Here is a 16,248-nt window from a genome sequence, read left to right as displayed (position 1 = left end):
GCTTAATCACACACACACACACAACATATTTCTATTGATGAAGGCTTTGGTGGTACACAAATGTTTTGAACACAGATTCTGGGTAAGTTACTGCCTATTTAAAGATACTTGGAGAAGGAGCACTTCCTTCTCAAATAAGGAATAGCATCTGTGCCTGTGGGCCAGCAACCACAGAGCTCCATCCTTGCAGTATCAGACCAGCCAGGCACAAACCTTGCAGTTTTGTGACTCATACACCTTTCTTTAGTACTGTGTCTTTCACACAAACCATCTGTGACTCTGAATTTCTCTCTCCTTACGCTGTTATCTATTGATATAGTCAAGATATGCAATGAGATGGAGAGATCATGAGACAAAGATACAGGAAGGTTTTACCAAGAAGCAGCAAAGGCTCTTGCATGAGCAGTGGTCAGCTTCTGTACAGGGACAGAGCTCACACAGGGCCCAATACTGCAGCCCCTTCCTCACTCAAGTCATCCTTTTAAATCCATTGGGACAGCTCATATGACTAAGGGTTACAAGATCAAGGTCAGTTTTTTGCATGACAAATGGCAGTGCTGCTCTATGTCTGAATCAAGCTATGCAAGAATCTCTGTGCATGACCAGTTCCACAGCAACTATAGGGAGATGGTACTGGAAGGGTGGAGGGAGATCATTAAAAAGCACAAGAACAGAGAGGAAGAAAACTGATTTAGGAAACTTTAACAAATATTGTTAAGGTTTGAACTATTACCATGATCTTCTTGAGTTTACCAATCATCTTGACTGACCGATCAATGGATTTTGTCAGTCTTGTCTCATCATCTTTTAGTTCTACAAATCAGGAAAAGGTTTTTTTAGACAACAGAACTAGATGTTCCATCAACAAGTGATCAACTGTATAAGGACGTTATTATTCATTATTAATGTTCCAGTAGTGTCCAGATGTCATAATCCAGCTGGTGCACAAAGCCCTCAGAGCTTCACTGTACTTTACAGTTCATCTGAACTATGGTAGACAGCTCTGGTACAGTCAGACCTCTTATTTATTATTTATATATCTAATTTAAAATTATTTTTTCCAAATGTACAAAAATATATCAAAATACCAGATTCACCATAATACACAAAGTAAGTAAAGAGGATTAGGATAAAGATCGGGGAGGGGAAGCGAAATATCTATCTTCAGGGTCTATATTAATCTTAGTCTATATTAACCTCTACAAAGTCAACTCAAATTACTTTGAATTTTTCAGGCATTCCCCTTCTGTGGAACGCCAGTTGCTCATTAGCTTCAAGGTCACCCATATCACCAAGTCTCTTTCTAAGACAGAAGCAGAAAGCTTCAAAGTGCCTCGGAGTTATTTCATACCTACCTGAGACTATTTTTTTCAAGTCTTCATATTTTTCATGCTTCTCTTCCAACTCTTTCCGTCTTTCTTCTATGAGAGGGATGCTCAGAATTAGTTGTTGTTCTTTTTGATATATATCTTCAGTTTTAGCTTGGACATCATCCTTTAGTGAAAATGAATGTTAATTAATGATCTATTAAAGTGGGCATAATCGTTGTAACAAAGGAAGACAAAATGAATAGATTAACTGGAAACTGCAGAGCTGAGAGACAGATTTGAAAATGAAGACTGGCAATTTGAATATCCAGAATGAGGAGACAGCCTAAGTAATTCTTTTGACATTACACATTGTGAATCTCCAGCCATATTACAAAGTTATTTAAATAGACGCAGTGAATTCAGGTGCGTGTACTGCAGGGCTGGCTCCAGGCACCAGCGAAGGAAGCAGGTGCTTGGGGCGGCCAATGGAAAGGGGCGGCACGTCCGGGTAACTTGTGCCTCTTCCTGGAGCTTCTACTCTTTCATACTCTTCTCCAGTTGTGCACACCCTAGTCATTTCAGTCATTCTGCAGTCTCTGTTCACTTATTTATCTTATTATAGTCTTCTTTATCCGTAAAGCAACGTGAATGCCCATGGCTCTACCTGCTGTCTCTCCTATTGCAGTGCTCTATGCACCCAGAGTATATTCCTGTGTCCATACAAGTATTGCCAGTACACCAGGGCCGGCTCCAGCTTTTTTGCCGCCCCAAGCGGCGAAGCAGGGGAAAAAAAAAAAAAAGCCGTGATCAGCGGCACTTCGGCGGCAGCTCTACCAGGCCGCTTCATTCTTCGGCGGCAATTCGGCAGCAGGTCCTTCGATCCGAGAGGGACTGAGGGATCCGCCAAATTGTAACACCAAAATGATAAAAAGTGAAGACACAGGAAGAAATGGAGACAGTTAAAGAAGAGAAAAACCAGAGAGAACCACTGAAGGAGAAATAATAGTTACATTCATTGTGTGATGTTAGAGCAACCCTATTAAAGACATTAGGTTAGGAGTTAAAGAGCATTTATCATACGTTATGTATGTTTTTGAACAGCACAGCTGCCAGGAAATGCACATAAGGAGAGATCCAGGGTGTAATTATTTTAGATCCATACACACATTGAAAGAGGCATTGAAAGAGAGAGAGAAGAAGAGGCTTGGGATATTTCATACATTAAGGATGTCTGATTTATCCTATTCTGAACCATTAGACTGATGGCTGAGAATCATACAACCAGGAAAGTTTACCTAGGGTATGTCTACACTACAGGATTAATCCGAATTTAGATAATTCGAATTTGGGAAACAGGTTGTATAAATTCGATTGTGCGCGGCCACACTAAGCACATTAATTCGGTTTTTAACCACATTAATTCGGTGGTGTGCGGCCACACTACCCCATTACTTTAACCACAGTAATTCGGTGGTGTGCGGCCACACTAACCCTAATTCGAATTAACAAAATCGATTTAGGCGCTACTCCGCTCGTCGAGGTGGAGTACAGAAATCGATTTTAAGTGCCCTTTAATTCGAATTAACTGGCTCTGTAGTGTGGACGGGTGAAGGGTTAATTCGGATTAACGCAGCTAAATCCGAATTAAAGTCGTAGTGTAGACCAGGCCCTAGAGACAGAGGAAATGCCATATACACCCGATGGGAGAAGTGCCTGATGTTTCTGGAAGCTCCAGTCAGTTCTCATTCAGAGTCTCACATTGTCCTCCTTTCTCTTTGAAGGAGGGCTGCTGGATGCTATAATAGAGCACTCAGAGGATTAGAGCACATAGGACCAAACTGCCCTGCATTACGCCTCACACAACACCAGTGATTTCAATGGATTTACAGCTCTGTAACTCAGAACAGAGTTTGGCCCATCATGTCAGCAGCGAGACTAAATATTTTCAGAAAGCCTGTGCTATTTATCTAAATATTGTGGGACAAATTTCACACTGATTGACTCCAAGCAGCTGCTTCAAAGTTAAGGTCCTATATATTTGTTTTTACATTTTTTATTTCACTTTTTATGGGTACTTTTTCTGCATGGAATTCAATTTGATAGATATGAGTACATACATATGGAAAAGGACACACATGTGGAGGGCACGCCACAATTTAGTAGCAGTATGAGTTGTTCAATCAACTTCCTGTACTAGATGATACATCAGCCACAAAACTCGGACTGATGCCTTTGTTGTTGGTTTGTCTGGAAGACTAGTGAGAAGGAAACAGTTTTATTTTATTTCTCACTTAAGTCTCCTCTAGCAGTTCAGAGAACGGGTGGGATTAAGGCAGTTTAAACCAAACAATGATCAGACTTCTTTGCCTTTGGCATCTAGCAATCAAGTAACTGTGGGAAAGCTCCCTGCATGGAATCCACCACTTCATCGCTCTTATTTTCAGTGCACACAAAGCCTTGTACCAGTTGCAAAGGAAGACTTTATCCACTGCTAGTAAGTGCTAAGGGCCCGATTCAAAGCCCAGAGACATCAGTGGGCTTTGGATCAGGTCATAACTGCTTAGCAAGAAAAAGAAAATCCAAAAAACCCAGGCCAAACCCAAACCTCTCCTGTTCTAGAAGAGTCAGTACAGCATTCAAAGAGTTAATATGGCACTGAATCGCTTTTTCTTGAAACTATTAGTAATCATGGGACAAATTATTTGCTAGTGTCAATTGGTGTAGCACCATTGAAGTCAAGAGAGTGGTGCCAATTGACACCAGCAAAGAAGGTCTCTCCATTTAAACTACTCTTTTCAAGAATTTTTTTAAAATGACATTTACCTCAAGCCATTGTATGTCTTCTGTTAAGCTGTTTTCATACTTCTCGCATTCAGCTTCCCTTTTATTTACATCATCACTAAGGTGTTTGAACTGTTCTTCAGCCTGCAAAATTTCTTTTTGGAAATACTCATTCTGGTTGCAGAAAACAAAATTAACAGGGACAATCATTTCTGCAGTACACACAGGCTCACTTGCAATATTAAACAATAACTGGGCTGAGTACAATGGGTGCAGTTGTCATGTGAAACACAGTGCTGTGTGATCATAACTGCTTTACAATTTTATTAATCATCTGTTAAAGCCAGATTCTCAGATGGCGTAAACTGACACAGCGCCTTCGAAATCATAATTTACACCAACTGAGGATCTGGCCCTTAAAGTTTAACCACTTTGCCAAGAACAGCGTGAAAGGTAGGGGCTTACAGTGAATAGGCTTTGTTGTAATGCCAACTGGTTAACATACCTTTGCAATTAGCTCAGCATGACGTTTTTTACCAGTCTCAAGTCTTACATTCATTTCATTCATGAATCTCTCCTCTGTTATCCACAAGACCTCCTTCTTCTTTGCTAGGTGAAGTTGTTTCCACTGAAGCAAAGCTCTAGTGGTAAGTACACAAACAGTATCACCCATTACATGACATTGCATTGTAATTGATTAGGAAATCAGAGCTGCATAGCATGTGTAAAGTAACAAAGCAGACTTCATTCTGAGAGGCACAAACAGAATAAATTCACAGGTTTCAAGGCCAGAAGGAACCACTGTGATCATCTAAGTCCAACCTCCTGCATAACACAGGCCGTAGAGTTTCCCAAAAATAATTCCTAGAGCAAATGTAGCCATGCAATGGAGGTAATGATGTGGATAATAAAGAGGATGGAACAATATGGCCAGAGAGGTTCAGTTCTTACCTCTGTAAGGAAAACAGAGTCGCAAACAGTTGGGAGGCACTCATGGAGAAAAAGCCCTAAGAGAAGTATATAGAACAGGGATCGGCAACCTTTCGCATGCAGCCTGCCAGGGTAAGCCCCCCTGGCAGGCCGGGCCAGTTTGTTTACCTGCCGCGTCCGCAGGTTCGGCTGATCGCGGCTCCCACTGGCCGCGGTTCGGCACTCCAGGCCGATGGGGGTGGCGGGAAGCGGTGGCCAGCACCTCCCTCGTCCCGCGCCGCTTCCCGCAGCCCCCATTGGCCTGGGACGGTGAACCGCGGCCAGTGGGAGCCACGATCAGCCAAACCTGCGGACGCGGCAGGTAAACAAACCGACCCGGCCCGGCCTGCCAGGGTGCTTAGCCTGGTGAGCCGCGTGCCAAAGGTTGCCGATCCCTGATATAGAACTTGCCTCTCTAAAAATAAGATATGTCCCGTTTGGTTTGGAAGAGTAGCACATCTTGAGCACAGCTGAGAGAAACTGGGATTTAGACCAGAATCTGAAGATGGTTCACCTTGTGAGTATTCCCCCTCTCCCCCACCTCTTAGGTTCACTTGGAGTTCTGAGTTTGCTGAGTAAACTTCAAAGCAAACTGGAAAATTTTTATCATCCTCTCACACCTAACTCCAGTTACAATAATTAATTCGGATTTATCCAACTTGGGGCCTCTTCCATAGCTAGCTCCTCCCTGCCCATACACACTAAAAGAGAGATATGAAAGGGCCTCCTGGCATCTAAATCCAAGCATCACTGCTTAAACAGAGTATGCAGAGTGATGCAAAGTACATCTTGGCAGATCTCATCAATAGGGATGCATTTAGCATAACTCTTATTACAATGTGCTTTCAATGGTCTTTGTAGAACATGCTTCCCCCCCCACCCCACAAGGTTTACTAAACAAAACAAACTCAATGGGAGGCTCTACTTAAAGGCTGAAAAATATGTAGTCCCCAGCAAAGCAGCTGACATAATCCAAGATGCAAAATCATTTTAAAACAGACCATCCTCTTTCCTAGTCCACTGTGCTCATGACAGCTGGAGCCCTAAATGTCTACCAGACTGGTGGTATGATTTTCAAAGGTGCTGAGCATTCTAAGTACCCATTGCCTTTAACAGGAGTTGCGGGCACTTGGCACTTGAGAAAATTAGGCCACACAGACTCAAGGTCTGATCCGGCTCCCAGTGAAATCAATGGCAAAACTCCCATTGACCTCAATTGTGCAAGATCAGCCCTAAACTGGAAAACAACAGCAATAGCTTACAAGCATACAGTGATTTTCCATCTGGAAGGATCCCAAAGTGCTTTACAAAATTAAATTGGTACCCAAACCAGAACAATTTAATGCATTGCTGATACAGAACCACCTACTTGGTAAAGTTTAGCAGCTGTTACCACACAACAACACTACAGGACAGGAAATGAGACAGCGGGGGAATTTAGAAGACAGAATACAATTACCCCAGATGTAATTTGGCCATGACATTGAGATGAATCACTCCTTGTCCAGCAAAAAGGACCACTGAAGCTTTGGGCGGTTAGGACCTTGGTTTTAGGTCTTATTTGAAAAATATAAACAAAGTCTCCATAAATCATTAATATGTTGATCTGTTCCTTATGAGGATGGTGACCTGTAATTTTACCTCATCTCACTTTCTCTCTTTAAACATTGCTCTAGATTCTCTAGTTCTCTTGCATAGGCATCCTTAGCGTTTCTGAAACAAGAATAAAGGTTCAGAATAATGCTAACTTTTGCATACCATTTCATTTTATAAGTCATTTTTTGAATATACAATTTTTAAAGCTTTTTCCAAGGCAGCAAGCTAAGCACTCCTACCAGCTGGGGACTCACTTCTCAGAAATATACCTATTTTGGTGTGCAGTCATGGTTCTGTGCTTCATATGGTTTGTGGTCTCTTAGGTAGGCGACATGATTGCAAAGTTAAACAGGCACTTGGTGGAGGCTATGGCAAAGCCAAGAGTCCTGACTTATGCCAGAATAAATAACACTGCGAGAGAAGGCAACCAGAGGTCCTATTAATCAAGCCCAAAACACCACGGCAAAAGTTTAAGAACAGAGATGTTACATTAGTATGATTTAGGTGCAGTAACTAATACAGAAGAACCTGCACAGATGTGGAGAGTCAAGGCAGATGGATGCATACATTCATTGCACACATTATATATATCTGCTAATGTAGAAGTCCCAAGGCAAACATTAGCATGCAACAATTTTTTGTGGACTCAACACATTCTAGAGGATTTTAGTTTAATAAAATAAAAAGGCTGGTAGTTGGAGGCAGATGTAATCCTGCTCCCATATGTCTGACTGCGTTTTCCGGAGACGCTGTTACCAGTGACCCGCTCTCCTTTGAGATACAAGAGGGAGATGGAGAAGTGCCTACCCAAAGCCCCATGAAGATATGGCAGTAGGTGGTAGCGGACAGTCTCCCATGCTTAAAGGGCAGGGCTTACACCAACCCTGAGGCTGCCACCCCAGGAGACTTCAAATGTACGCAGGTGGGGTGGCCCCGCAGAGACAGCTGAACATGTCCTAACTGATATTCTGGCCACGTTTGGTTAGCAAAATAATACTAGTATTTTTGCTATTCAGCAACTTATAAAATTCTGTTCGCTCATCCCTCATCAGCAGATTTATTTTTCCTGGTTTTTTAGACCTGTTCTCTGAAAGAACCCTTACAGACAATAGTATTGTGGACAGGTGGCTATTTAAAAAACAAACCAAAACGAAGACTTTACCCTCCTTTTCCTTTGTGTGTTCCAATGCTCCTTGTAATATATATTCTTACGGAATTGCTAATAATAATACACTACACAGCAGTTTTCATAGTAGATTTCAAAGTGCTTTAAAAAGGAGAGCAGTATCATTATTCCCATTTTACAGATGGGGAAACTAAGGCATAGGGAGATACACTGACTTGCTATGGGTCACCCAGCACTCCAGGGCTAAGAACAGAACCCAGGTCTCCTGAATCCCCATCCAGTGCTCTATCCACTATATCATGCTGCCTTCCTGTAACACTGCACATAACATTGGGGCTGATCTTGAGAAATCCTAAGTGCCAGTTAAGTCAATGGGAGTTCACAGAATCATATAATAAAATGCAAGACATTAGAGATGGAACAGACTTTCCAATCCAGCTCTCCGAGTGCAGGATTATTCCATAAGATATACTGCTTTGTCCAGTCTAGTTTTAAAAGTCTTAACCAATGGGGCTTCTACCACTTCTGTAGGAGATTACCTGTCAGGATGCGGTCCATTCCTAGCATTATTTCAGATAACCAAATAATACCGAGACAGTGATAATTAGTTCACCTCCTCTTCTTGTTAATTTATTCCTTATATTTTTAAACTGCTGACTTCGCTGCATGAGTATTTCAATATGAGATTTTCCTTCTCTTTACAACATTGTTTGGCTATTCCTTACCCTTTATTTCTCAATTTCATGTATACACAGAAGGTATATCCTGTTGGGTCAGTTCAAGTTAAATACCAAGATAGACATCAGACTATATCTATTGAGTCTCTTCCTTCTTCAACATAAAAAGTGAGAATAATTATTTTCCTACATTTTATCCATAACTAAGATACCTGCATATTAATGATGTGCCAGGAAATGCTCCTGAGAAGGATTCAGGGGGGATAACAGCAGGCAAGGAGAGGCTGGCAGCACAGCTCCTGCCAGAACCATGCTACCAAGAGGCAGCATGAAGCCAGAAAAATACATGGCAGTTAAAAGACAAGGGGTGTCTGTGCAGATGCTCGTTGCCTCTGGTCCGTCACGGGGAACGTGTAGGGTTATGCGTAGCCCTCCCCCACCCTTTTCTGCAGAGAGGGACAGACCATGCCCCCTGGCAGAAAAATGAAAAATAAGCTCTGAGAGTTGAAGTGCAAGGAGTTGCCACTCCCCCATGTGGTACTTGACAGTTATTAGGGCACAGGATTCCATCATTTTGCACTGATTCAAGGATCAGGGCTAATATATTCTGATTGCTACATGCTATACAGGGCTATCATGCTAAAAACAGCACTGTGGAGGTTGCAGCTTGGGCTGGAGCTCAGGGTCTCAAACCTATGGGGGCAGATGTGCTTGAGAGCCCAAGCCGCAAGATTCACCCCACTCTGAAAACTGCTATTTTTAGCTCCCTGGATGAGTTGCTCAATGTACCAGCCAATAACAGGTCCCAGAAAGCTGTGCCAATAGCCACAGATCACAAGAATGCAGCAATGCTCTGTGAACACTCGCGCCAAGCACATCCTCTACACCAGGGAGCAAGATGCAGGCTATACCAAGTCTACACAACCCAGGAACTGCACCATATCAGAGGAAACCTCAGCTGCCCAATTACGGCAGCTTTACAGCCCCTTTGCCCCACCAAAAAGGGGCTGTAGCCTGGACCAGGATCTGAGCCATTTACATTTGTTTAATTTTGAAGTTATGTATTCAATACTATTTCTATACTATTTCTCTGAATCAATGTCTTGTTCTTAATCTTCTTGTTTGTGTTTACTTTGCCTGGCAATAATAAACTGCAGGCAGCATTATCGGTAACTAAAAAAGCAAGACTTCTTTGCGTGTAGTTTTATACCAACTTGCTGGTATGGTTTATAAACTCATTTGGCTTTCTCTTTAAAGTATCTTTGAATGTTTAAGTTTTAGTCTTTCCCAAACTCACATGGGCCCATGATTAAGCTGCAGCCAGGTCATTAATACAGTCAATACTGAAAAGTGACATACTGAAAGATATCTTCGAGTCTCTCAACTTCATCCTCCAAGTTTTGCTCCTCCACCACACGCTTTGACAGAACATCAAGTCTTTCATCCAGCCAACTGGATAATCGTTCAAGGCTACAAAGAGAGAAAAATCAGTTAGCTCCTCTGTCAAGGCTGTATCCTCACTTTGAACTTTAGGGTACAAATGTAGGGGCCTGCATGAAAACTTCTAAGCTTATCTACCAGTTTAGCTTTGGTCCGCTGCCACCATCACAAGAATTCCCTCCCTGGGAAGCCTTTAGAAACCTTTCACCAATTCCCTGGTGAACACAGATCCAAACCCCCTTGGATCTTAAAACAAGGAGAAATTAACCATCCCCCCTCCTTCTTCCCACCCTCCTTTCACCAACTCCTGGTGAATACAGATCCAAACCCCCTTGGATCTTAAAACAAGGAGAAATCAATCTGGTTCTTAAAAAAGAAGGCTTTTAATTAAAGAAAAAGGTAAAAATCATCTCTGTAAAATCAGTATGGAGAATAACTTTACAGGGTAATCAAACTTAAAGAGCTCAGAGGACCCCCCTCTGTCTTAGGTTCAAAGTACAGCAAACAAAGATAAATACTCTGGTAAAAGGTACATTTACAAGTTGAGAAAACAAAGTAAATCTAAGATGCCTTGCCTGTCTTTTTACTTACAAGTTTGAAATAGGAGAGACTTGTTTAGAAAGATGGGGAGAACCTGGATTGATGTCTGGTCCCTCTCAGTCCCAAGAGCGAACAACCCCTTAAAACAAAGAGCACACACAAAAGTCTTTCCCCCCCCAAGATTTGAAAGTATCTTGTCCCCTTATTGGTCCTTCGGGTCAGGTGTTAGCCAGGTTACCCGAGCTTCTTAACCCTTTACAGGTAAAAGGATTTGGAGTCTCTGGCCAGGAGGGATTCCATAGCACTGTACACAGGAGAGCTGCCACCCTTCCCTTTATAGTTATGACATCCTCAGTCATAAAAAGAAGTGATTTTACTCTTCAAAAAGAAAAGCTTTAGAAATAAAACTGCATTCTCTAAAAATCAGGACATAAGAATGGCCATACTGGGGCAGACCAATGATCCATCTAGCCCAGTATCTTGTCTTCCAATAATGGCTAATGCCAGGTGCTTCAGCGGGAATGAACGTGAACAGATAATCATAGAGTGATCCATCCCGTCGCCCATTCCCAACTTCTTGCAAAAAGAGCATAGGGACACTTCAGAGAATGGTTTTGCATCCCTACCCATCCTGGCTAATAGCCACTGATGGACCTATCCTCCAAGAACCTATCTAATTCTTTTTTGAACCCTGTTATAGTCTTGGCCTTCACAACATACTCTGGCAAAGAATTCCACCGATTGACTGTGCATTGTGTGAAGAAATACTTCCTTTTGTTTGTTTTAAACCCGCTGGCTATCATTTGGTGACCCCTAGTTCTTGTGTTATGAGAAGGAGTAAATTTATTTACTTCCTTTTTACCTTCTCCATATCAGTCATGATGGGGTAACCAGATCTGCACGCAGTATTCCAGATGTGGGCATACCATGGATTTATATAGAGGCAACATGATATTTTCTGTCTTATTTATCTCTTTCCTAATGATTCCCAACATTTGGTTCGCTTTTTTGATTGCCGCTGCACATTGAGTGGGTGTTTTCAGAGAATTATCCACAATGACTCCAAGATCTCTTTTTTGAGTGGTAACAGCTAAATTAGACCCCATCATTTTATATGTATAGTTGGGATTATGTTTTCCAATGTGCATTACTTTGCATTTATCAACACTGAATTTCATCTGCCATTTTGTTGCCCAGTTTTGTGAGATCCCTTTGTAACTCTTCACAGTCTGCTTTGGACTTAACTATCTTGAATAGTTTTGTATCATCTGCAAATTTGCCACCTCACTGTTTACCCCTTTTTCCAGATCATTTATGAATATGTTGAACAGCACCGGTCCCAGTACAGACCCCTGGGGGACACCACTATTTACTTCTCTCCATTCTGAAAACTGACCATTTATTCTTACCCTTTGTTTCCTATCTTTTAACCAGTTACTGATCCATGAGATGACCTTCCCTTTTATCCCATGACTGCTTACTTTGCTGAGCCATTACAAACATTGAATCTATTTCCTCATGTAAGTATTCTCACACGTCTTATCAAACTGTCTGTACTGGGCTAATTTGATTATCACTTCAAAAGTTTTTTTCTCTTACTTAATTGGTCTCTTAGAGTTGGTAGGACAACTCCCACCTTTTCATGCTCTCTGTATATGTATATATATCTCCTCAATATATGTTCCATTCTATGCATCCGAAGAAGTTGGCTGTAGCTCATGAAAGCTTATGCTCAAATAAATTTGTTAGTCTCTAAGGTGCCACAAGTACTCCTGTTCTTTTTACTTTGTTTAAGAGCCTTTGGTGAGGGACCTTGTCAAAGGCTTTCTGAAAATCTAAGTACACTGTATCCACTGGATCACCTTTGTCCACATGCTTGTTGACCCCCTCAAAGAATTTTAGTAGATTGGTGAGGCATGATTTCCCTGTACAAAAACCATACTGACTCTTCCCTAACAAATCATGTTCATCTATCTGTCTGATAATTCTGTTCTTTACTACAGTTTCAATCAATTTGCCTAGTACTGAAGTTAGGCTTACTGGCCTGTAATTGCTGGGATTGCCTCTGGAGCCCTTTTTAAAAATTGGCATCACATGAGCTATCCTCCAGTCATTTGGTACAGAAGCTGATTTAAATGAAAGGTTACAGACTACAGTTAGTAGTACTGCAATTTCCCATTTGAGTTCCTTTAGAACGCTTGGGTGAGTACCATCTGGTCTTGATGATTTATTACTGTTTAATTTACCAATTTGTTCCAAAACCTCCTCTAATGATGCCTCAATCTGGGACAGGTCCTCAGATTTGTTACCTAAGAAGAATGGCTCAGGTGTGGGAATCTCCCTCACATCCCCAGCCATGAAGACCGATGCAAAGAATTAATTTAGTTTCTCCACAATGGCCTTATCGTCCTTGAGTGCTCCTGCAGCACCTCGATCGTCCAGTGACCCCACTGTTTGTTTAGCAGGCTTCCTGCTTTGGACTTTTTTTTTTTGTTGTTGTTGTTACTTTTTGAGTCTTTGGCTAGCTGCTCTTCAAATTCTTTTTGATCCTTCCTAATTATATTTTTACACTTCACTTGCCAGAGTTTATGCTCCTTTCTATTTTCCTCAATAGAATTTAACTTCCCCTTTTTACAGGATGCCTTTTTGCCTCTAACTGCTTCTTTTACTTGGTTGTTTAGCCACAGTGGCACTTTTCTGGTCCCCTTACTATGTTTTTTAATTAGGGGGTTTCATTTAAAATGAGCCTCTATTACGATGTCTTTAAAAAGCTTCCATGCAGCTTGCCAGGATTTCACTTTTGGCGCTGTACCTTTTAATTTCTGTTAACCAACGTCTTCATTTTTGTGTAGCTCCCCTTTCTGAAATTAAATATTACTGTGGTGGGCTGCTTTGGTGACCCCCTCCCCATTGGGATGTTAAATTTTCTTACGTTATGGTCACTATTACCAAACGGTTCAGCTATATTCATCTCTTGGACCAGATCCTGTGCTCCACTTAGGACTAAATCAAGAATTGCCTCTCCTCTTGTGGGTTCCAGGAATAAGCTGCTCCAAGAAGCAGTCATGTAAGGTGTCAAGAAATTTGATCTCTGCATCCAGTCCTGAGGTGACTGTGACCCTCTGTACCCCAAAGCAACACTCTGGCACCTCCATATTTACCATAGTTTTAGGATTATGATATGCTTTGTACAAAGTATGCCTTGTGAGGTATCATTTTAAAAGTCTCGATCTGTTGAACATTAATACCCTGTTGGATTGTATGTGCTATCATTGTATGGGAAGTTATGGAGTTTTGCTATGTGTGTGTTACTGAAATATGTTGCAAGGTTGGGAACACCCACAACCCGCCTTTCAGGTACAACAATGGAGCAGCCAGACACTGATAATGGCCCATTAAGAGGAATACAGACTCACAAGGACTACCCCAGGAACTGTATACAATGGAGGCCTCTCAGAGAGAGCACGTAGACAATGGAGGCTGCTTGATTCACCTCATAGCAAAAGATCCTTCCAATAAGCTGGAAGAACTATAAAGGAGGGGAAGTGACATCATCATTTGTCCTCACTCCCCCCACAACTCAACACTTGGAAACATATCTGGAGAACAAAGACTGAACTGGGGAGGTGGTCTCAGGCTGGAAAGGAGAATCCCAGCTCTTGTATTAAGGAACTATACCAGGGGTCGGCAACCTGCGGCACGCAAACCAATTTTTACTGGCACGCTGCTGCCAGCCGGGGTCCCGGCCGCTGGCCCCGCTCAGCCCCCTGCCTGCCTGGGTGAACGGAATCCTAGGCTGGTAGCGGGCTGAGCGGGGCCGACGGCCAGGACCCCAGCTGGCAGGAGCCGGCAGCCGGAACTCCAGACCGTCAGCTGGCTGAGCTGCTCAGCCCGCCGCCGGTCTGGGGTGCCATCCGTCGGCTCAGCCAACTGCCAGTGTAAGGTCCTGGCCGCCGGCCCCTTGCCAGCCGGGATCCCGTCCGCCGGCCCCGCTCAGCCCGCTGCCGGCCTGGATGGACAGAACCCCGGACTGGCAGCGGGCTGAGTGGGGCCAGTGGCCGGGACCCCGGCTGGCAGGGGCCGGCGGACAGAACCCCAGACCAGCAGCGCAGGTGGCAGACGGAACCCCAGACCGGCAGTGCGCTGAACTGCTCAGCCCGCTGACAGTCTGGGGTTCCGTCCGCCGGCCCCTGCCAGCCAAAGTCCCTGCTGCCGGCCCCGCTCAGCCCGCTGCCAGTCTGGGGTTCCGTCGGGGGCCCCTGTTAATGTAAAATGTATTACTGGCACGCGAAACCTTAAATTACTGAAGACCTGGCACGCCCCTTCTCAAAGGTTGCCAACCCCTGGACTATACCATCGGGATGAGACGTGGCTTGATTGAAATCCTGTCTGATTTATAGAACTCAGATTGTGATTTTATTTTTATTTCTTAGGTAACCAACTTTGATCTGTGGGTTTATTACTTATAATCACTTAAAATCTATCTTTCTGTAGTTAATAAATCTGTTTTCTATTTTACCTAAAACAGTGTGTTTTGCTTGAAGTGCTTGGGGAATCTGCTCAGCGTACAAAAGCTGGCACATGTCCACTTTCCTTCGTAGAAGTGGCAAACTGGGTAATAAACTGACACTGGTCAGGCTGGGGAGCTATGGGGAATTGGCTGGAGCTTCTCTATTGCTGGTTCATGAGTGGCTAGGAAAAGCATTCACGTAACTCAGCTGGGTGTGTCTCTGCCTGTGGGTGTCTGTGTAAGTGCAGAACCTGGAGAGGTTTGCAGATTGCCACAGCATCACAGTGTGAGAGGGAACCCAGATTGTTATGACAGAGGGCTCAGTGATACCCCAGTTCCAGGTTGTGACTCAGGGAACCCATCACAGTGATATGTACCCAGTCAATATGGGGATAGGTGAAATTCCCCATTATTATTGAGTTTATTTTTATAGCTTCTCTAATCTCCCTGAGCATTTCACAGTCACTATCACCATCCTGGTCAGTAGTATATCTCTACTGCTATATTCTTATTATTCAAGCATGGAATTACTATCCATAGAGATTCTATGGTACAGTTTGGTTCATTTAAGATTTTTTTCTTCATTTGACTCTACGCTTTTGTTCACATATAGTGCCACTCCCCCACCAGTACGACCTATTCTGTCCTTCTGATATATTTTGTACTCTAATACTACTGTGTCCCATTGACTATCCTCATTCCACAAAGTTTCTGTGATGCCTATTATATCAATATCCTCATTTAATACAAGGCACTCAAGTTCACCCATCTTAATATTTAGACTTCTAGCATTTGTATATAAGCACTTAAAAAATTGTCACTTTTTAGCTGTCTGCCATTATGTGATATAACTGAATGGGCTCTTTTTCATTTGGCTGTTTCTCATCAGATTCTACCCATATTTTATCATATTCCATCCTCTCCTCCTTACTAAGATACAGAGAATCTCCGTTAGTAGATCGTCCCCTACGGGATATCTCAGTCCAAACCACATGCTCTTCCACACCTGTCGGCTTTCCCTTAGTTTAAAAACTGCTCTACAACCTTAGAATTAAGAAATTGACAGATTAAACCTACTCTGTTGCCGCCTCGTCCCTTTTTGCATGTAAGTGTTCCTCTTCTGCCAGTAATATCCGATACTGGCTACTTATAAATTTATTTTCATGTTTAAGTTTTCTATTCAGGCCTTCAGCTGTACGTAACTCTTCCTTAGTCTAGAAATAAAGACCAAAGTTAGTTACTAAATATTCATTCTAATTCCCAGTCTATTTTACATATATCTAATAGTCATAGTAATAA

General features: G+C 42.7%; 1 protein-coding gene across 1 annotated transcript in view; it reads right to left on the bottom strand.

Annotated features, from left to right (window-relative positions):
* LOC112116898 (centrosomal protein of 128 kDa-like) overlaps positions 1-16,248 on the bottom strand; it is a 42,741-nt gene that overhangs the window by 5,656 nt on the left and 20,837 nt on the right. Inside the window, exons 2-8 of the mRNA XM_029912088.1 lie at positions 16,027-16,163; positions 9,819-9,929; positions 6,702-6,773; positions 4,597-4,732; positions 4,134-4,265; positions 1,356-1,494; positions 734-813 (exon numbers count right to left, since the gene is read on the bottom strand). Coding sequence (XP_029767948.1) covers positions 734-813; positions 1,356-1,494; positions 4,134-4,265; positions 4,597-4,732; positions 6,702-6,773; positions 9,819-9,929; positions 16,027-16,163 — 807 coding nt within the window. The remainder of the gene's footprint in view (positions 1-733; positions 814-1,355; positions 1,495-4,133; positions 4,266-4,596; positions 4,733-6,701; positions 6,774-9,818; positions 9,930-16,026; positions 16,164-16,248) is intronic.

This window comes from Terrapene carolina, unplaced genomic scaffold, assembly GCF_002925995.2.
Source record: "Terrapene carolina triunguis isolate 2854851 unplaced genomic scaffold, T_m_triunguis-2.0 Scaffold189, whole genome shotgun sequence".
In the NCBI taxonomy this organism is placed as follows: Eukaryota; Metazoa; Chordata; order Testudines; family Emydidae; genus Terrapene; species Terrapene triunguis.
This window is presented reverse-complemented; position numbering and strand designations above follow the sequence as displayed.